The sequence below is a fragment of the Pezoporus flaviventris genome, unplaced genomic scaffold (assembly GCF_033815535.1).
Source record: "Pezoporus flaviventris isolate CSIRO_AGI_PZ_B2104156 unplaced genomic scaffold, CSIRO_AGI_Pfla_v1 ptg000002l, whole genome shotgun sequence".
NCBI classification, from domain to species: Eukaryota; Metazoa; Chordata; class Aves; order Psittaciformes; family Psittacidae; genus Pezoporus; species Pezoporus flaviventris.
In genome coordinates this window covers 75,150,005-75,171,196 of record NW_026892550.1, presented here as the reverse complement: position 1 = coordinate 75,171,196, position 21,192 = coordinate 75,150,005, and the positions used below count along the sequence as shown (strand labels likewise).

Genomic DNA, 21,192 nt, shown 5'->3' with positions numbered 1-21,192 from the left:
GTTTAACCCCAAAGCCCTTACACATGAGACCCTACTGGAACTGCTTGCATGAGTTGGGTCTGCATGAGCGTGATGCAAATACAGAATGTAAGGAGGTGTGAACTTGTCACGGTTGTACAAGTTTTTGAAGAGGAAGAAGTTCATTACAACATTTCAGATTTTGGAAAATTAGGGTTTCCTGCTCCTGCTAGGATTCCTCCAATGCTAGATTTCTAAAATCCTGAGTGAAAACTGACACCTGACTGGGGCTTGTGGCCCTATATAAAAACCCAAATTGCTCAGTAAGACTTTGTTTTGTATTAATTACTGGATGAAAAGCTTTACTATTCACTTACATAAAGTACTTGTCAAGAATTGTATCTGTGGCCTGGAGGGTTTCATTCATGCTCATCACAGTGTAGCTTTTAAAGTCGCATTGTAAACAGTTAATCCCTTCTGTTTGGGAGCTGTAGTTCATGATGCTTGGAATGTTTCTGCAAGCAGATCTTACAGGTTCAATTTCAAATTCTCTGTTCTGTCTTTTTCTGGCATGCCTCCTGATGTGTTGTAACTTGGAACGAAAGGAATAGGTAAGCTGTCCACAGCTGATGGTAAAGCATTTGCAGATCCTGAGGTGCTTCGCAGACTGACTTCTTCGGTCAGTTGCGCGTTGGATGAAGCTGCTGCTGCACTTACCCGGATGAGAGCAGAAAGCACAGCAAATGCAGGGCAGACGGACAAGTAAGTCACCTTACACACTGGGAGTTGTTTTCAGTACTTTGCTACTTTTAGTAGCAGTTTTTCTTCTATCACTTCTGATTCCAGGATGGTGAAACTCTTACTCAAGTGGAACTGACGTCAGGTTACCACTTGTGGATCTCCTGTTACATTTTCCTGGACTATCAGGTCTTGCAGTGAGGAGGGGCACAATTAATACACTTAGAATTCTGAAATTATGTGCCAAGTAACTTTCATTTGACCAACTACAGAAACAGAATTTCTAAGCTCTTACATAGTATGGGCCTTAAAACTGTACCCAAAAAATCCCTCAATGGGTCATTCAGCAATAGCATGATATTAAAACCTTTGGGACCAAACCGCCCTCATCTGTTGTTTTAGAGAGTGCCTTTTAAATTAAGGAAGGCACTTTGATGGCCTTGGAGCTTCATGGTGGTCAGCAGCTTTGTTATGCTGTGTAGGACCTTGGACAGAGTTTTGGCCAGAAAATCCCAGCTTTTTGACTGGACTTCCTGGCATAAGTTGTGGGTTTTTTTGCCTTATTGAGATCTTTATGAGGGAAAGGAAATGAAGGTTTCCTTCTAGACTAATTAAGCTTCAATACAACAGAAGCAGAGTGTTAGTGGGAACAGCTGAGGTCTGCTGTGCTAGTTGGCAGTTTGTTCCTTGTGTACTGAGTAATGTCAAGGAAGCATTTCTTGGTGTGTTGATCAGGACTTAAAAAGACCAGAGTATTTTGGGGTTATGCCTGCAACTATTTATTCTGTGTGTCTCTTTTCCTGCCCCCAGCTTCCTCTTTTTTTTTTCTTAAGGAATGGTGTCTGTGGCCACAGTTCTTACCAAGACAGAGGATCTGAGAAATAAAAATAGATGTGTGAAATGCAGTGAACAGATATATTTGAGAAATAATTCTCCATATATTAAGATTGTGTCTTGTGGCACAAGTTAAATAGGAGTCCTGAGTGCAACATACATGTATAAGTCCTTGCTACATAAATACCAGCTTTTACATCTTGAGTATTTGAAGAATTGCTCATATGCATGTTGAGTTAGATGATTTGCAAAAGTTTGTCAGCTACCTTATTTTACCATTTCCTTAGTTCTGTGTTGGTGGGACTTCCTAAATGGAGGAGAAATGAATGGGCAGTGATTTGGTGAGGCCAGTAGTCACGGATTTATTATTATTTATCCAGTTATTTGTAGCACAATGGGGAAATATGTCAGAGTTAAGTTTTTACTTGCACAAGGCAGTAACTATTTTGTAATGAAGGCAGCGTAGACAGAAGACAGAATTGATGGGATTGAAGATATGCTTCCAGTAGTTCCTTTTTTGACTCAAAAAGAGTAGGAATGATAGAAGTGAAGAACTTGGGACATGAGAAGCACAAGTACTCTGACTTGAGGCTTACCAAACCGGAAGAATTTTATGCTTTTCTGCTTAACTGAGTTACGGCCACAAATGAAACATCAGGTGGTATCAGGTAACAGAATTCTGGTGTTTGTTTCAGCACAGGACAACTGGTTAATTTTGATATAGGAGAAGAGTCACAGAGGTTATGTGTCTTAATTGAATTAACAGTGCTGAACAAAAGTTAGAGGGCTGTTAAGATGGAAAGGCAATTTTCTTGTCCTCTGATCCTGTGGTAAAAGAGAATATGGATACAACTCATGAGTACTTCCTGTGATATAACCAGTTCTACTTTGAACCTTACTTCAGAAAGTGAATGGGACAAACCCTGTGTTTTCAAACTGGTACAGTAGATCAGGTCCACAGTTGTCTTCTCGCAACATGTTTTCTTCAGTTGTATGTGATGCAAAATTTAGTAACCTAAATGGCCATCCTGCAGGTGTTTCTCCTGTAAACTTCTGTTAGAAAATAATAGTGGGAGGAATTGCGTGTACACATTACCCAGCTTTCAGAGAAGTTATGTGGAGAGCCTCAAGTGTAAAAACAGCACCTCCTCAATTAGCTGTGGGCATTTAGATTGTTTTCCTCTTTGATTGCATGCTTATGTCAACCTGGACTGCACATAGATGAAGCATTTCACGTGTAGTCCACTTTCATGGACGTGTGTTCTGTCTTACTAGCCGCAGCTTGGCAGAGGCTTGTTCAGAAGGAGATGTAAATGCTGTGCGGAAGTTGCTGATTGAAGGAAGGAGTGTGAATGAGCACACAGAAGAAGGGGAAAGCCTCCTTTGCTTGGCCTGCTCAGCAGGGTATTATGAGCTTGCACAGGTTGGTTTCTTCACTGGTTTTAGTGTGTGTGTATTGTACAAAACCAAGTGTGAGTTCATGTGTATCATTCTTATGCACCTGGAAGGCAATGTTAATCATAGAATCACAGAGTGTTTTGGATTGGAAGTGACCTCATTCAGTTCCAACTCTCTGCCATGGGCAAGGACACCTTCCACTAGACCAGGTTCTCTGGGCAACCTGTGCCAGGCCTCACCACCCTCACAAATGTTTCCCTTATGTCTAATCTCAGTCTCCCCTTTGTCTGTTTAAAGCCATTCCCCCTTCTCCTCTTCCTACAGGTCCTTTCCCAAAGCCCCTCTCCAGGTTTCTTGTAGCCCCTTTAGGCACTGGAAGCTGCTCTAAGGTCTCCCTAGAGCTTCCTCTTCAGGCTGAACGAGCCCAGCTCTCTCAGCCTGTCTCCATAGCAGAGGTGCTCCAGCCTTTACAGCGTCTTTCTGTCCTCCTCTGGACCCTCTCAAGCAGGTCCATGTCCACTGCCATGTTACGGTAGTGGGAAATGTCAGCTAACTGGCAAGTGAAGGCTTCCATGTACACTGAATGTCGCTAATACATTCTCTTGTGCTTACTTTCTTTAAGTGCTTCTAAGACAAAACTGTTGGTGAAGGGTTGGGGCTTTCATGTGGTGTTTCAGCCATCCTGACATGTTGGTTTGTCACTTGCTGGTGTTGTTGACCACAGTTTTATTGGCAGGTTCTTCTGGCAATGCATGCTAATGTTGAGGACCGTGGTATTAAAGGAGACATCACACCTCTCATGGCTGCTGCTAATGGTGGACATGTCAAAATTGTCAAGTTGCTGCTAGCTCATGGTGCTGATGTGAATGCACAGTCATCAACAGGTAAAGGAAGTGTGGTAGGGCTTATTGAAAATGGCTGGAAAACTGAGAATTGCATGTGCAGGAAACACTGTATGGAAATTTAGGAGGAATGGCTCTCAGCCAGGAAACACAGAATGCTGCTTTGTGGTTTCACTGTTTAGCTTCTCTTTCTTTAAATGTAACTATATAATAATAGTTGGATGCAGACATAAGAAGGTGGATAAGGTCAGTTAGTTTGCGTGCATAAGATGGGTTGTCACGTGGTATCTTAGGCACAGTCTGGGAAGTTTGTGAGTGCATAGAAAGCTGGTTTGTGTCAGGCCTAGGAAACCAAGGGAAAATAGTCAACATAAGTGCCCCCCTTTCCCTGTTGCAGTTGGGTAGGCATTTGTGTTGAAGTGACCAAATTGGGAGATTTTCTTAGTTTGTGTATCCTTAAAGTGGAGAGGCTGTGCGTAGTCAGCAGTCATTGACAAAGGAAATACTCACCCCGAATGAGGAAAGAGTTGAGATACCAGAAGATACCTTATTTTTTAATTACTTTTTTCTTTTCAGTGTAGTAGTTCTGAGTAGTAACGCTGCTTTGATCCGTAACATTTTTTCAAGGTATCTTCCGTAAAGGCAAAGTCTTTGTTCTGTTCAGATAACAAGTTTTTGTAGTTTTTCCAAGGAAGTTGTTTTCATCTCTATGTAAAGACTGTGGACATTTTCAAACCAGCCCTTTAGAGGTGTTTAAGACATATAAAAGCAGTTCTTTCTGCTCCTTGTTTTGAGCTTTCATTTTACAGCATAGTATGTTCCTGCTGATTAACAGTACAAGGGATGTTAGTTTTGGTTTTTTTTTTTTTGTAACAGAGGCTGACACTAGTTGAGGTGGAAGTGGGAAAAGTGCTTCAAAAGGTTCACCAGGCACATGGTAGTCTTCAGTCTGCCAGCACTGAGCTATTTTTGTTTTACCCACTTGCCCCCATGGTTCTTGACCTGTAGCCTGGAAAAAAAAAAAAAGCTTGTTTCGTAAGGTAGCCAGGTAAAAGGGATGGAATGGAGCAGAAGTTGAAGATCCCAGTGTAGAAATGCTATCATCCTGTTTTCAACCCTTTTTCTCTTCTGGCTTTAGGCAATACAGCTCTTACATATGCCTGTGCTGGAGGCTACGTTGATGTTGTGAAAGTACTGCTAGAATCTGGTGCCAGTATTGAGGACCATAATGAGAATGGTCACACTCCTCTCATGGAAGCAGGAAGTGCTGGCCATGTGGAAGTGGCCAGAGTGCTGCTGGAAAATGGAGCAGGAATAAATACTCATTCCAATGAATTCAAGGAGAGTGCACTTACGCTGGCTTGCTACAAAGGTATAGTACCAAATACCATGCTTGTTACCAGGGTGTAACAAGTATGGAAGAGTGTGGTGGATGTGAAAAGTCTTCTTAAACATGTATTTCTGCAGCCTTGCTGTCTAGGATGAAATTAATTCAAAAGCTGTGAGTTCTGATTGTTATACCACATAGCATATTTATGCTATATGTAAATAATGATCGGTGTGAGCAGTGTAAGTATCAAGATTATAGACCTCTTCCCTGAGTTGCTGTGATGTTTTCAAAGATTCTCTATTAAATGTACTGGGAGATGAGGAACTGATGCCCTTTATCATATAGTAAGCATGGTAAACTTCATTATTACAGCTTCGTTATAGAAGGTATCTCTGCTTAGATCTAGAAATTTAATTTTCAAGGCCTTATCTCTTAGAAAACATGCAGAATCTACCATCTTGGCTTTTAGGTGTCAGTGTTTAGGCAACAGGCCTGTCTTATTTGAGTATTAGGCAGCAATTTTGCATCACCCAACCAAGGTGATGAAGATGTTTAAGAGGCTAAATATGTTCACACAGCTGAACAGTTGCTGTTACAGTCACTTAGGATGTGTTTTAGTAGACCTATTAGAATGGGTCTTGGCGTCATTGACTAGTTGATGTTAGTACCAGGGTACTTCTTTGGCATTGCAGTAGAAGCTTTTTATTTATGTTTCTTTTATCTGCCTTGATAAATTCCTTGGTTTGCTGTTGCTGAAGGCCCTCATAAGCCATGGTAATTTTCTTTGGTGCTGACTGTTAGAGCAAAGGCTGTATTATGAAAGAGAGGAGTGGGGCCCCAGAATATTCTCTCACTGAGAAAATGTGCTTGGGCTCTGAATCTTGAAGTGAGGTTGGAAAGCAGAGATAAAAAATTCATAAGTCTGTGCTTAGTCAGTTGTTCACTGTGATACGTGGGACAGAAGGAAAGATACTCGGGCTTTTGCCTTTCACCTTATCTATATACAATTTGCCTGCCTTTTGTGCATTTCTGTGTTGCTCCAGATCTCGAGTGTAGGGCATAAAAAGCTCTTAATTTTCTGATGTTGCTTGCTTTCTGTAGTAGAATGACATGTTATACTTGGGACCAGAAAGGATGCTAACTTCTAGATAAAGGGGCAAGGGTGGAAAGGTAGTGTAGCCTCATATTGGGCACTGTCTGCTGTTCATTGTGTCGCTAGATACAGTTCTAGTTTTAATCTTTAGCCATGGTCATGTTGAGTTATGTAACAGCAGTTTTTTTCCTTTGACTTGGTTTTATATGCTCATGTATTGTGTTGGTCATGACAGTGTAGCAAAGTTGGCTGGACTTGGCACACATACAGGACTTGCTGAACAGGAGCTATGAATTAATGGAATGGTTGATAGCAAATACTTTAAAAAAATCTGTTAGGTGTTCTGAGATAGAAGATGCTTACAGACAGTTGAATTTCCAAGAGTATTCTTGGAAGTGTGAAGGTCCATCTGCTCAAGTATGTTTTATGGTTTGAGGGTTGATGTGAACTCTGAGCTTCATTACAATATTGTGTTTAAAAATGCTAATCTTAAATCTTTAATGTCAAGAAAGAAGAGGGGAAACCCCACCCCCAACAAAAAAACATTCTGTAGATGAAAAAAATGCCAGTATCTTTGTACAAATTAAATCACCCTGGTAAAGCTTCTGAAGTGCATACTACTGAGTTGTAATGTCACCTCAAGGAAAGCATGTAGTGCAGACATTCTTTAAGAAACTCCTGTGAATTGGATTGTGTTTATATAACAGCTTAACTGTGCTGTTAAGCTTCTGTGTGCATTGGATGCGTAGATATGAACATGCCTTTCAAGAGTGTTCCATAGAATTTTGGTTTTACATTGAAACATGGCCTTCTATTACTGTCTGTCATCTGTTAGAACCTTTTTGTGACTGACAGAATGTGCTTTCTAAAGTGGTTTATGCCTGTTAAATATTTTCACCACGCAGGCCATCTAGAAATGGTGAGATTTCTGCTGGAAGCTGGTGCAGACCAGGAACACAAGACAGATGAAATGCATACTGCTCTCATGGAGGCTTGCATGGTAAGAGATGGATGGCTTGGGCAGTGAGGTGTACGTACTCTCTCTTCCTGAAGGATGGACACAGTGATTCCTTTTGGTTCAGAACCTAACTATGTAATGTTTAGGTTCTTTTGATGTTTGGCCCTTTTGCAGAAGAAATTTGGGGAGCGGGGATAATGTGGTTCAAAAAGTATAATTCCTCTAATAGCAAAATTTAACTTGTTCCTCTGGTAGCTGACAAAGTAGTTGAATCCTTCAGGGACATTGGCTAAAACTTAGTAGCATGTGAGCATTAGCAGGAGAGCTCTGCTAACCCACACTTTGAGTAGTTTCTGGATGGCCAGGACACTTAATTCTTTCCTTCAAGTGGCATAACTCAGTGCTCATTGTCCCAAAGCAGCTTCTGTAGCTTCCTTGTGGTGTTATATGTCACTTGCTCTTTGCTTTTTGCCCTTCTGATAATCACAGAGGCCTGGTTTAAAACAGACATATTTTGTGACCCTAGTTAAGAGAAATTAATGGGTTGGAGATAGACAAAAGTAAATAATAGTAGTTTATTTGAACAGAACCCCTTTTGGTTTTGCTTTGTGTAAATATGCATGTTTCTGGGTGAGCAACTTTTTCAGTTTATGATGAGAAAAGTCCTTCACACAGGAATGTCCAAATTAAATAACTTGAAGTGAAAGATTCCCAGTGGTTGTTGCAGTGCTTTCAACAATTCTAATGTGCGAAACATGGGCAGTGAATATGGTCGTAACATGGCTGTTAGAGGTATTTAACATACCTGTGTCTTGTGTAAGGAGTTTGTAGGCCAAGTTCTCTTTGGTGTAGGTGTTTACATTACAGGGTTGTATGTGCAGCTTGTGTTGTTATGGTTCACAGAACCAAGTGCACCTTGAAAGCACAGGATCAGACTGTTGGGAAGCAACTAGGAGATGGAAGGGCAAACTGTTAACCTCATACTACTATGAGTACTTCCATGTTGCTGCTTTGCTCATCTAAGGCAATTAGAAGATGGCAGTGTAGATGAGAGAACCTTTTTATGAATTTTAGTAAGATCTTGAGAACAACTCGGATTCTTGGATAAGTGTTTTGCCACAGAACACCAGGATATATGAAACTTCCCCTGGAAAAGGTTGTGTATGTGTGCATTTTAACTCCGGAATGGTGTAATTGATGCTGCACTGAAGATTATTGCAGGCTTTTATGGTGAAGAAAACTTACCAAGTGGATAGTTTTCTGTTTGAAGTAGTTAGACTATTTAAGTCTCATGCATCTGCATCTTCTTAAAAGTCCACAGCCTATTTGAAATCAATTTCCTACATATTACCTGAAGTAATAGGATTCAGTTGCTTTGGGTTTTTCCTTTGGTAGTTTCTTTTGATGATGGAGTAAATGTGCCCATTTATCATCTTGATTTCTCCTCCAAGGAATTGTTTAGCCTTTGGTATTCTCTTAAGTGAATACCCTGCCATAAGTTTGTTAACCCTGCCCCATAGTGAGGGATAAGCTGGTAGGATGGAAAACCTAGCAGATGTCGATTGGTGTTTTTGGAGATAAGAAATTTTCCTGCTGGAGAAACGAAAGTGAAATAAAATGGAGCAGAATTAGGCTCTGGTTTTTGATACCTTCCCCCCTCCCTTTGTGACCCTGAATTGCAGTTGTTTGTTCTGCAACATTTATGGTGGAGGATTCCCTACTATGTAGGGTGTATGGCTGCAGCATGCTTAGGTAGGTCAGTAGTTTGTTTATGCTAACATATTCCAGATCCTTCATCTAAACATGGAACTTGCATGTAAAACTGACAGCTTGTCTCTTGGGTTTTCCTTTTGCCTTCCTCTCTAAATGGATTTCTCATGGGTTGGGGTTTTCATGTTATCAGCCTGGTATAGTGACAGTGCCAATGGAGCAGTGCCACAAGCCCGTAATTAGTCTTCCCTTCCCTGAAAAAACTATAATGGTGCTAAAATCGGCCAGTGATGTTTACTTGAAGAAGTTAGTGGCTTCAGATAGGAGAATCCTTAACAGAAACCATTACACTCACAAGAAGTCCTTAGAAAGAAAGGCATGTAGGTAAACAGGGCTTGAGCTAGTGTTTATCGTGCTCTGAAATCTGACTAGATTAGCCTCATAAATATTATGGGTGCTGTTCTTGCAGTTAGTTCCCTCGTAAAATTACATTGTTTGATGTTGCAGTAGCCTTCTCATTAGGACAGGTTCTTGACAGGTCAGAAGTTTGCAGAAAAAGCTGATACTTCATGGAGCTATGAAGCAAGTCATCTCTTCCTTGCCACACTCTTCCCCCTTTTCCCTCTGCCAACAGACTTAAAAGTCCATCAGACTTGCAGAAATCTTGAGACCCATTTTTTATTAAGACTTACTGGGCAATAGGAAGCAATCACTCTCCCTTACTTATGCAGGAAACTGTTCTGTAGTAGGTGTTTTTACACTGCTGCTCAGAACTGACAGGTGAGAGAGTCTCAGTACCTTCAGTTCTCCTTGAGAGGGGGCAGCTTTCTGTAGCAGCACATAAAAATGTTCAGTCACTTAAAGCCTGAAATAAAGTGTTTTTTTTCTGCAGAAGCAGTTTTTGCTTTTCTGTAGCAGAAGAAACTACCTTTTCTAGAACAGCATTGAGTTTGAATATATTGTAGAATCACGGAGTGGTTTGGGTTGGAAGGTTTTTTACAGCTCATCCAGTTCCAAGCCCCTGCCACAGGCAAGGACACCTTCCACTAGACCAGGTTGCTCCAAGCCCCATCCAACCTGGCCTTAAACACTTCAGATGTATATTTATTGTGGTTTAAGCCCAGCTGGTAAGTTAGAACTGTGCAGCTGCTTGCTCAGTCACTCCCCTCCCTTCTCTCCCCCTTGCTCCCAGAGGGATGGGGAGGAGAATCAAAAGAATGTAAACCCCATGGGTTGAGATAAGAACAGTCCAATAGCTAAGGTGTAACACAAAACTACTGCTACTGCCATGAACAGGAATAATGATAAGGGAAATAACAAGGGGAGAGAATATAGAACTAAAAAGGGAAAGTTTAAAAAAGAAAAAAAAAACCCAAACACGTGATGGGCAATACAGTTACTCACCACCCATTGACTAATACCCAGCCCAACTTGAGCAGAGACCTGAGCCTTCCAGCTAACTTTCCCCAGTTTACATACTGGGCATGATGTGCTGTGGTATGGAATACCCCTTTGGCTAGTTTCGGTCAGGTGTGTCCTGTCTCTGCTTCCTCCCAGCTTCCTGTGTCCCTTCTCACTGGCAGAGCATGAGACTGAAAAGTCTGTGATCGGGGTAAGCATTACTTAGCAACAGCTAGAAACATTGGTGTGTTATCAGAGTTCTTCTCAGGCTAAAGTCAAAACCACAGCACTGCACCAGCTACTGAGAAGGAGAAAAATAACCATTGTAGCTGAACCCAGGAGAGTATTACGCTAATATACAAGCCAGTGAGACTGTTTAACCCTTCTCCTACCAAGTATTGGGGAAGACTTCTGACACAGAGCTTATTTATAGATAAGAGTTAACATGGGTTTAATGCAAATGAGTTGTTGGGCAATGGGACTTGCCTTGTGGGAGCAAAAAGCAGGTTTGTTTTGTTCGAGCTTCCTCTTGCAGAAGTAACCTGATTGTTCACAGGGAGGTGCGAGTACCAATTGCCTGCTGCAGTTGATATGTAAAATATACCTACTGCAGATTGGTCAGATTTTTTTTTTATCTCATAGCAGTTAAAAGAGTTTTCCTAGTGGTTGTAGACGAGCTTGAAGGGCACCACCCCATTGCAAGGCTGGTCAAAGCATGGATAGAATTCCTATATGAGGTTGAACACCAGCAATTACTCTCAGGGCTGCTTGTCCCACATCAGCAACTTGGAAGCACACCTTCTCCTGCTGTTTGCTATTCTTCTCCTGCCTCGGGGGTGAGGAGTGAGCTGTTCTGCCAGAGCCTCATGGTTGAATCACACTTCATTGCCCTGAGGAGAGATTCCTTACAGAGTATTGGAGTTTTTTCCCCTTGAAACAGTGTTGTCATGTCAAGGTGAATACATCCTGGTTAATGTCCTAGATAGTTTTCTGAGAGGAAATCTTGCTCCCTGGATCTTGGAAGAAGGTATAAAACATTTTGGAAGATTAGGTGTAAAAATGTCAGTTCTGTGTTTTGTCTGGAAAAGAACTGTTTGGGATTATGGTTTCTAGCTTGGCAAGAAATATATTCTGCCTCTTACCAGTTATCTAAGGTCAAGGTATATTTACCTTGTTCAGCTACAACCTTGGGACAGGGCAGCCTTGTGTTCCTGTTAAGCTGCTGTTTTTTCTGTGCCATCCTCTTGTGTTATGTCAGACCTTTTCCCATTATGGTTACTCCATGTTGGAATGATGGCAATTTCCACATGGAGAAAAACAGCTTGGAGAGTCTGTGCTGTTGTTGGGCTGCAGTGACTGAGCCAGCCTCTGCTGCTATCTAAGCAAAAGCAGGATTGAGTGGCAGTTGGATATGTCATTGTCAGGCCTCCAGGGTAAACATCCAGCTGAAAAGCCACTTCAAATAGTACCTGGATTTATGGGATACTAAAAACATGACAAAGATCATACCCCTCAAGTATTGGCTTTGTTTCTAAAGGAAGGAAGTGTAAACTAAGGAGCACGGTTTTGGTAAAACAATTTTGACACCATGGTAGTGGTATCTGGCAAATCCTGCCAAGGGAAGGCTGTATTCAGGTGGCTCCTGTCATGTCTGAGTAAACCCTGACAAAAAAAAAGTCTTAGGTTTTGCTTTTCTCTTGGAGAAAGTCCTGACTCCGCTATTAAATTGAGCGGTGAAATAGTTCTGCAGGTGCCAAGAGACGAGCAGTATTACTGTGTGCTGCTTCCTTTTAAGAAAGGAAGGAAGCAAAATTATTGACCTTAAGTCCTTTCCTCTCTTCCTCTTTCTTCCCCAAAAGCTGTGAGTCTCTAACAAATAGAGACACTAGCAGTCTGCATGGTTATGAGGACAAACTGTGTTGCTTGATGTGCATTGTTTTTATAACTGAAATACACTGTATTGAACAAATAATGCAACTGCATGTTGGATTTAAACCAAAATTCCCTCTTCTGTTGAAGTGGGGAGCATTGGCATTGAGTGACTTGTTTCATTCAGTGACTTGTTTGCAACGTAAAGGTTTTGTAGTCTTTAGGAAGAACATCAAAGCCTCTTACTACGTCCAAGAGAAGATAGATTTTTATTTTTATTTTTTCTTGGAGTGAAATTCTAATATTCCTGTATGTATTAGGCCACCTGTGGTGTTAGCAGTAAATTTGTTGCCAGAACACAAGAAAAAATAGACTTGACTGATAACATTTTTGTTCCTTAAGTTACTTAGCACAGTCTTTAACCAAGAGAAGTCCTGGGTGTTAGAGGATTTTGGTATTGCTCTTGTGGAGGAGGCAGGCTCCTCATTGAGCTCCCTCTCAAGTGTTTGGGTTTTGCTTTGTTGTTTGTCTGGTGACTATTTAGAGCTCTGGAGAAGAGGAGTAATTTTACTTTTTTGCCTGCCTTTTGATCTTTGTTTTTCTGAATTCCTAGGATGGCCATGTGGAAGTGGCAAGATTACTGCTTGACAGCGGAGCTCAGGTGAACATGCCTGCGGACTCTTTTGAGTCTCCATTGACTCTGGCAGCCTGTGGTGGACATGTTGAACTGGCAGCGTTGTTGATTGAACGTGGAGCTAACTTGGAAGAGGTCAACGATGAAGGATACACACCTCTAATGGAGGCAGCTAGAGAAGGCCACGAAGAGATGGTGGCACTGTTACTTGGTCAAGGTAACTATTTTGGGACCTTTCATGGATTGTAATTGCAATAGCTGTTTGCGTGGAAATGTTCTTCAGAACAGGTTGACATTTTTCAAACAGGCACTGGATTATGTGGGTAACTTGCATTCTGCATGATCACCTTGGCCTATCTTGAGGCGGTGGTATTGCTGAAAAGCTGTAGAGAAGTGCTTTGAGGTGCTCGGGGGGGTTCCAAAGTAGTTCCGTGAAGTTAAAATCTTGTAGTTTGATACACTGTGACTTGAGAATAAAATTTCTGCAGCTCTAAAACAGAGAATCTATACAATAAGATGCCTTGTGCATCAGGAACTATCCTTGCTGATACTGCTTTCAGTAACTGGTGTTTTGTTTGGTTTTAAGGAGCAAACATCAATGCTCAGACAGAGGAGACACAAGAAACTGCATTAACTCTGGCTTGCTGTGGAGGTTTTCTGGAGGTTGCAGATTTCCTCATTAAAGCAGGAGCTGACATTGAACTTGGTTGTTCTACTCCTTTGATGGAAGCTGCTCAAGAGGGTCATTTGGAGCTGGTCAAATATTTATTAGCTGCAGGTATGGAGTAATTTTGGTAACAGTTATGTAGAGGCTTACTGTAACATTGAGAGAAACATCTTTACCCATGTTTGTTACCTTCTCATTAGTTGCAGAGGTTTGTGGAACCTCAAGTAATTTACCAGTTAGACTCCTAATTTAGCTTTTGAAGATTAGGTTGATGTGAATGAACTCTTAGTTCATTTTTATTTTTTCTAATCCTGTTCCAGAGGATTAAGTTCTCAGTTTCATACATGTTCAGTTGGAAGGGGGAAGTTAAAAACTTGCTGTCTGATGTGGTAAAGGTTGTGAAGAGACTTGCATGTTTTCTGTGGTGAATCTTGTAAAGCTTACATGGTCTTTACTATTACTTCAGGGGCTAATGTGCATGCAACAACAGCAACAGGGGACACAGCACTGACATATGCCTGTGAAAATGGCCATACTGATGTAGCAGATGTCTTACTGCAGGCAGGTGCAGATTTGGTAAGTTGTTACCTTCTTAATTAGGAAAGAAAACTAGAAACGTCTCTATTTCTGGTTTTGTTCTCAGTGCATTGCTGAAAACTTACTGAATTCACTTATTATAGTTGCATTCAAATTATCTTCTAACCTTTTTCTTTTAATGATGTATGAGTTGGTGATGTTTTTCTAATGGATTTTAGGCTGTTTACTTACCTGAAAGTGTGTAGGTCAGTTACAGTACTTTGGTGATTGAGCTCTAAAGCATCTCCAAGCCATTCAGGGTGGCTCTACAGAGAAGTAAGGGATTTGGTGGTTCTGTCATGTGCAGTCGTGAACAGCATTCAGCTTTAAATTGTTGAACTGATTATGAGTTATCTCTTGTACCTTCAAGTTTGTTCTATTCCTTATGCAACAAACAGTTGATAGTTCTGCTCCAATGTAATCTGTTGGTGTACTGTAATGGAATTAAGGTGACAGAGGTAAATGGATTTTTATGTTAGGCTTGTAACCAGTGTGTTAGCAAAAATTGCAGTTAAGCAGAACAGAATACTTTATATTCAGGTCAAATTCCCACCATGTGCTTGAGTGCTTCTTGTACTGGAGTCTCAGACATGTATGAAGGTAGTTTGATCGATCTGCAAGTTCAAATGTTATGTAAATGCTACATCTATAGTTTGTGAAACATTAAAGAGGGATCTTCCATGTCTGGTGCCTTTCCATGCAAAAATTCCCAAGGTTGAATTGCATCCTTTGACCTGTGCTACTTCTGAACTTTAAGCCTTTCTCTATCTGCTGTAGGAGCATGAATCAGAAGGTGGAAGAACTCCTCTTATGAAAGCTGCGAGAGCAGGTCACGTTTGCACTGTTCAGTTCTTGATTAGCAAAGGTAAGAGTGTGAAAAGGGTTTTCCTGCTGTTAGAAATACTCAGGGTTAGGAGCATGTCAGTTCTAGCCTATCTTCCTTGGATTTGTTTCAAACGCTTTAACTCGCGTACCTCATTGATTCTCAAATTAGGCGTGTAATGATCACCTCTGGTTTCTGGCAAGATAGTTGAATGCTTAGAGTTGATGCGAAGCTTGGAATTGCTGTTTTCTGTCTCTTAAGCTGATGCTGACAGATTTTTCTTAGACCTTCCATGTATGGAGGAGGACTGACCTAAAACTTCCAGTGTGTTGTAAATTTTGTGTTTATATTGTAGAGGAAAGAAGCAAAGCTACAATCAATCATTTGCTAAGATGCATGGATCCCTGTGTTAGATCTTAATGTTTGCTTTTATTTTGTATTTAAAAGAGGCCCAGTCCTGGCATGGTTGGTGGCAAATTTAAAAGCAGTAGGTTCACCCGCCCTGTGACGTTCCATACTTAGACTGTAGCCATTTGAAGAGTGAGCTTGGAATGCTAGTGCAGGTTGGGTTGCTTTTGTTTTTGTGCTGTGTTAAATAGTCTGATAGTAATAATTGGCTGTTTATCAGCTGTAAGACTGCAGCCACGGAGAACCAAGTTTCCATATTTAACAAGAAATTTAATTGTCTCTTTTGGTAGAGGAGAACTAGTTGAAGTATTTTAAAATAATCTTTCCCCCCTCTTACTTTTGAAGGAGCAAATGTGAATAGGACCACAGCTAACAATGATCATACAGTGCTGTCGCTGGCCTGTGCTGGAGGTCATTTGGCAGTTGTGGAGTTACTGCTAGCTCATGGTGCTGATCCTACACACAGATTGAAGGTTTGTTGCTCAACTACCTTATTTTCCATTGAGGTGATGTCTCATTAATCTTAAAACTAATGAAAGCCAAACAAATTTTGTCCTTCTGTGTTCTCTACAACTGACCCAACATGCCATGGTTTTAAGAGAAGATGCTAGAGCTGGTACTACATCAGCAGGCATTGTGCTCATGAGCATGTTTATAAAAGTTGGAGTTACAAGGAGTTCAGGTTGATTGATTACCAAGATATTAAATTTGCACTGCAGTCTTAAAGTCATAATTGTGGAAGAGGAAGGAAAATTTTAACAGTTCCTACCGTTTTTGGGAGTAAATGAAGTCGTTAAACTTGTGTGGACCTGCTGCAGGTTGAATCAATGTTTGTTAAAGCAGTCTTAATAGATACAATGTCATGTCTTCCAAAATGCTTCAGTGTTGCGGGGTTTTGATGTTACTGTTCTCTAATAGCGTCATCTTTCCCTCTTTAGGATGGCTCAACTATGTTAATAGAGGCAGCAAAAGGCGGTCATACCAGTGTGGTTTGTTACCTTCTCGATTACCCAAACAACTTGCTTTCTGCTCCTCCTCCTGATGCTACGCAGCTGACCCCACCATCTCATGATTTAAATAGGGTAAGATTTAGAGGCTTGCTGGCTGTGGGTTTGAGGTTTTTTTTTTGCCTTTCTTTTTTGCAGTTTACTCAAGTTTAGAGATAAGTTGTGTTACTTCATTTCGTGAACTACTGAACTGTACATGAACGCACTGAAAATGGCTTTGAGCTGTTGTGAAAATGTTGAAGACTCTCTGAGCATTACTGTGTTATGCTTTCAGTGTTCTTTTTGCTGCCCTAGAAGTATGATTGGAAAAAAATCATGAGAGGAAAAAACCCAGCAAGCAAAAAGGTCTGCTTAAATAATGAGGCTCTTGAATTCCATTTGTAGCCCAATGTGGCATGTGTTTGCTTCACTGTCTAGAGCACTGTACCATGCTGAGATAAGTAGCGTTTGGCAAGTAATTTTTTAGGTTAAAAATACAGAGTATATGAAAGTCAGGTGATCTCAAACAGTTGACTGTTGAACTTGGCATATGAAAAAAATGTATTAAATGTTACTAGTCACCATTAAACTCTGCTTTTCTAACAGGTTTTATTTACCTAACTAGATTAGAGTATGAGAAAAGTAATCTGTTAAGTATCCAACATTTTAGGCTCCTCGTGTACCAGTGCAGGCGCTGCCAATGGTCGTCCCACCCCAGGAGCCTGACAAACCCCCTGCTAATGTCGCCACAACCCTTCCCATCAGAAATAAAGGTCAGTCTTAGTTCTGGAGCTTATTTTGTAAATATCCTTCTGAGGTAGAAGATAGAGAGTTGCACTTGTGGCAGAGTAGCTCCTGTGAAGCGTGTTTCTGGATTCAGTCAAGGGAACTGCAAGATTTTTTTGGTTCAAAAAAAAAAAAAAATTTTTTTTGGAGTTGCTTATCTGCCAAATAGAATATCAGTCTTTAACCCTGTAATTATAAAGCGTCAAGAAATCTGCCTTAAATAGATATGTTAAAACGCGTTAGTCTGACATACTGGGCTAATGCAAATTGTCACCCAGAAGCCTATATAAATTTGATAATGGAAGTTGTAAAAACAAATGTTAAAGTCCATATTGTAGTTGATTTGACAACTTGTGCTTGCTTAGGAGTGTAGTCTTGGAGTGGGTTTGATTAATTGGATTGAAGGCAGAATTTCTTGTGCTAGAAAACATTGAGTGTGATGTGGCTCATGTCCTGCCAGGACTAAATTTGCATCTATTTTGATACTACCATTTTGACACTTAACACTTTCTGTCCTTAAGAATTCTCTTCCAAAACCAATTTATATCAAGGATCAGCAGTAGTGCAAATACAGGCGTGCATATCATAAAAAAATTAATGCTGTGTGTACACTTGTATTGTTCTGGAAATACAGCGAGGATGACTGGAAGAAACTGGGCACCTCCACTGACTCAGACCCTGAGTTTTGATTTGCCTTTCACCCTTCAAAATTAACCGATTGTTCCTTCTGCAACCGATACGGCAGACCATGTCAGCTGTGTTACTGTGGACTTCTTCATAAAAGATGAATTGGATGAGTCCATCGCTCATTCTTGCAGGAAGGCTGAAACATTTGCCTTGCCTGGGCAGAGAGCTGAGTTTTGACACAGGCAAAGTCATGTCTGCTAGGGGTAAAATGTAGGGGCTAAACAAAACCCTGTTAGATCATATTAACTGTAAATGACTATGCTGGGGTCTAGTGCTGTTTTTCAACTGAGCAAAGCTGGATACCTGTAGTGAAAGGATTCAGTAGTTCAAGGAAGCGTAGTGCATCCTAAAACTTACCAAGCCACTCACAAAGCCAGTGGCCCAGCATAAGTCACCTGTCCCTCAAGATGTTTTTGCATCACTTTTGCTGTGCTTTCAGGGCTGTAATCATACATTTATGTCTTTAACACCATACCAAAAACATCACAGGCACAAAACATCAAGTAAGGAGACAGCATATCCTTTTCTTTGTTTCCATTTATCTCGTAGCACCACTTGAGCAGCGGCTCTTGAGACAATGGCTTCATTGGGCTAATTAACAATTGTTGGAATAAATGTTTCCATATAGCACAGGGTTATTTGGGATGTATGTGCAGTAATCTGTCCTGTTAATTGCAATCTGACTGCTGTGTTCAAATAGCTAGTGGAAGATGAGAGTTTTCTTGGAGGGCCTTCCAGTACACGCTGACCTTCTGTGGATGCTGTGTCTTGGTGCATAACTGGCCATGTAGCATCCCAGGAGTAGCTCTGTAATGAGGATGCCATTCATATGCACTTCCATTGGTTCTGAGGGGGTTTCTTTTTCACACAGCTGCTTCTAAACAAAAGTCCAGCAGTCATTTGCCAGCAAACAACCAGGATGTACAGGGTTACATCACCAATCAGTCTCCAGAGAGCATTGTAGAAGAGGCTCAGGGCAAGTTGACAGAGCTGGAGCAGAGGATAAAAGAAGCCATAGAGAAGAATGCTCAGCTGCAGTCCCTGGAATTGGCACATGCAGACCAGCTCACCAAAGAGAAGATTGAGGAGCTGAACAAAACCAGAGAGGAACAAATTCAGAAGAAGCAAAAGATTTTGGAGGAACTGCAGAAAGTGGAGCGAGAGTTACAGCTGAAAACTCAGCAGCAGCTCAAAAAGCAGTATCTAGAGGTAAAAGCGCAAAGAATTCAGCTCCAGCAACAGCAACAGTCTTGCCAGCATCTGGGACTACTGACTCCTGTTGGGGTAGGAGAACAGCTCTCAGAGGGAGACTATGCACGATTACAACAAGTGGACCCCATCTTGCTTAAAGATGATCCCCAGCAAGCTGCCGCGCAGACGGGTTTTGCACCAATTCAGCCTCTGGCGATGCCCCAAGCTTTGCCTCTGGCAGCAGGTTCCTTGCCTCCAGGGTCCATCGCAAATCTTACAGAGCTGCAAGGTGTTATAGTTGGACAGCCAGTGTTGGGCCAAGCACAACTAGCAGGGCTGGGGCAAGGAATACTGACAGAAACACAGCAAGGGTTAATGGTAGCCAGCCCTGCTCAGACGCTCAATGACACGCTGGATGACATCATGGCAGGTGGGTTTATATTGTTATGAGCAGGTATAATATTTGCTTGACCAGTTGAGGGTATGTCCACTTCTCTGTGTATGTGTGTTTGTGTATTTCCACAAGCTCTACACCAGGCTACATTAGCCTGCTGGTCCTTTTCTTGAGAAGGGCAAAAAACTAGGTTTAACTTTTCCATTTGCAGGGATGCCTTTTCTTTTGTTGAGCTAACTGGTGCCTGTGGGTCAGGTTGGTATGTTGGAAGTGGTGTTTACAACTCTTCACAGTTTGGGGAGGGATGTGCTAGGGTCTAATAGTTCCATTTCAATAGGTTTGTAGCTCAGGACCAGTATCTTGATTATACTAGTTAGTACTTTGGACTAGCTGAGAATTGATTTGGAGCACTCAGAATAGTCTTTGAGCAGCTGTAGCTGCTCAAGTCTGTAATATGTAAGAAACCTGTAGACTTGTCTCTCGAATGACAGCTTCTTGGGTAGGCCTTGAATAGTCTAACTGTTGAAGCTTTTACTTCTGTTTGGAAAAAAAATATGATAATCCTCTATATCTACTCAGAAGATGGCTGCTTAGCCCGTGAAAAACAAATTTAGCCTTCCCAAAGCTGTCTTAATCACTTCAGAGAATCTTTAGCCAGTGCTTTAAACCTTAAGTGGTAAAATAAAAGAATGGAATGTATTTTAAATACCATAACAAATGTGAGGTTTTAGTGTTGCTTTCCTTTATGCCCATTTCAGTTGCACAAAGTCCCCTTTCCATGCCTGAGCAGTTGCAGAAATACTGATTTTTGACTCCTCTAGCTGAGTACAGGATAACTGTTAGTATATAGTACTATAAAAATCACATCACTTGATGAGCCTTTGCTGGTGAACTGTCTTTTTTAAAAGCGCTGTCTGTTTTGACAAGCCTACTTTGTAAAGCACATTGAGATGAGGGGTATGGGCCAGAGGAAAGGGAGGTCTCCAAGTACATTTTAGGGCAGAGGCACAGGTTGTGTGTATGCTGCAAGAGTTACTGGAGTGCGGTAATGGTACAAAGCAAGTAGAAGACACTCTAATAATAGTTAAGAATATCAGATGCTGATTGTTTAAAATACTTGGAACAACACTTTTTACATTAGGCATCTAATGAGTAACCTGCTGCTCAGGCAAATCCTCATTAAAGATGACTGGAACTTACGGGAGCTACAGAGACTCTTTTCTGACAATGTGGTGTTAGAATTAAAGCATAGAGATACAGACTGGAGGCTGTCAGTGGATGCAAAAAATGGAGCCAAACTGGATGCATGAAAAAGGATATACAACTATGTCCATCATGTATTGGTAGTGAAGCTTTCTCTCACATGAAGCTGCTGGGGTACATAATACCAGCTACTCAGTCCAGGAGATGGGATAGTTACAGTTGTGGGTTACTCATGCAGAGTCTGTGCAACCATTTTAATTGTGTTTAATGTATAGCTTAATAAATGTCCTAACTAAAAGTTTATGTGCTTAACTGCATATAACATGTTGAGAATCAACCATTTTAGGTCATGTGCCACATACCCAAATGCTCATGCATGCTTTTTGGAAAGGTTAGGTACTCCAAATATGCCTTGGAGTGTTTCTGTACTAAAGTCCCACCTCTTAGTATGTGCATACATATGTGCAATTGATCATGAGGTCTAAATTCACAGAACAGTAGAATGGTTTCCGTTGGGCACGACTGCAGGGGGGGTCTCACCAGGGCATGACAGAGGGGGGAGAATCACCTCCCTGTATCCTCTAGCTGTGTATGGATGTAGCTCAGGATGCCGTTGGCTTTTGGGTCTGTGAGAGCAGATTGTCAGGTCATGTCCAGCTTTTCATCCACCAGAACCCTCTTTCTCAGTCCCTTCATCCCCCAGCAG

General features: G+C 41.3%; 1 protein-coding gene across 5 annotated transcripts in view; it reads left to right on the top strand.

Annotated features, from left to right (window-relative positions):
• Positions 1-21,192, top strand: part of ANKRD17 (ankyrin repeat domain 17) — an 87,750-nt gene that overhangs the window by 40,106 nt on the left and 26,452 nt on the right. For 3 of the 5 annotated variants that reach the window (XM_061463246.1, XM_061463237.1, XM_061463254.1), the window contains exons 3-15: positions 564-720; positions 2,806-2,953; positions 3,665-3,812; positions 4,909-5,142; positions 7,099-7,193; positions 12,745-12,982; positions 13,352-13,543; positions 13,899-14,008; positions 14,786-14,873; positions 15,585-15,712; positions 16,178-16,321; positions 16,896-16,998; positions 18,570-19,319. In XM_061463246.1, coding sequence (XP_061319230.1) covers positions 564-720; positions 2,806-2,953; positions 3,665-3,812; positions 4,909-5,142; positions 7,099-7,193; positions 12,745-12,982; positions 13,352-13,543; positions 13,899-14,008; positions 14,786-14,873; positions 15,585-15,712; positions 16,178-16,321; positions 16,896-16,998; positions 18,570-19,319 — 2,535 coding nt within the window. The remainder of the gene's footprint in view (positions 1-563; positions 721-2,805; positions 2,954-3,664; positions 3,813-4,908; positions 5,143-7,098; positions 7,194-12,744; positions 12,983-13,351; positions 13,544-13,898; positions 14,009-14,785; positions 14,874-15,584; positions 15,713-16,177; positions 16,322-16,895; positions 16,999-18,569; positions 19,320-21,192) is intronic. The other 2 variants (XM_061463274.1, XM_061463264.1) reach the window with 1 other exon arrangement.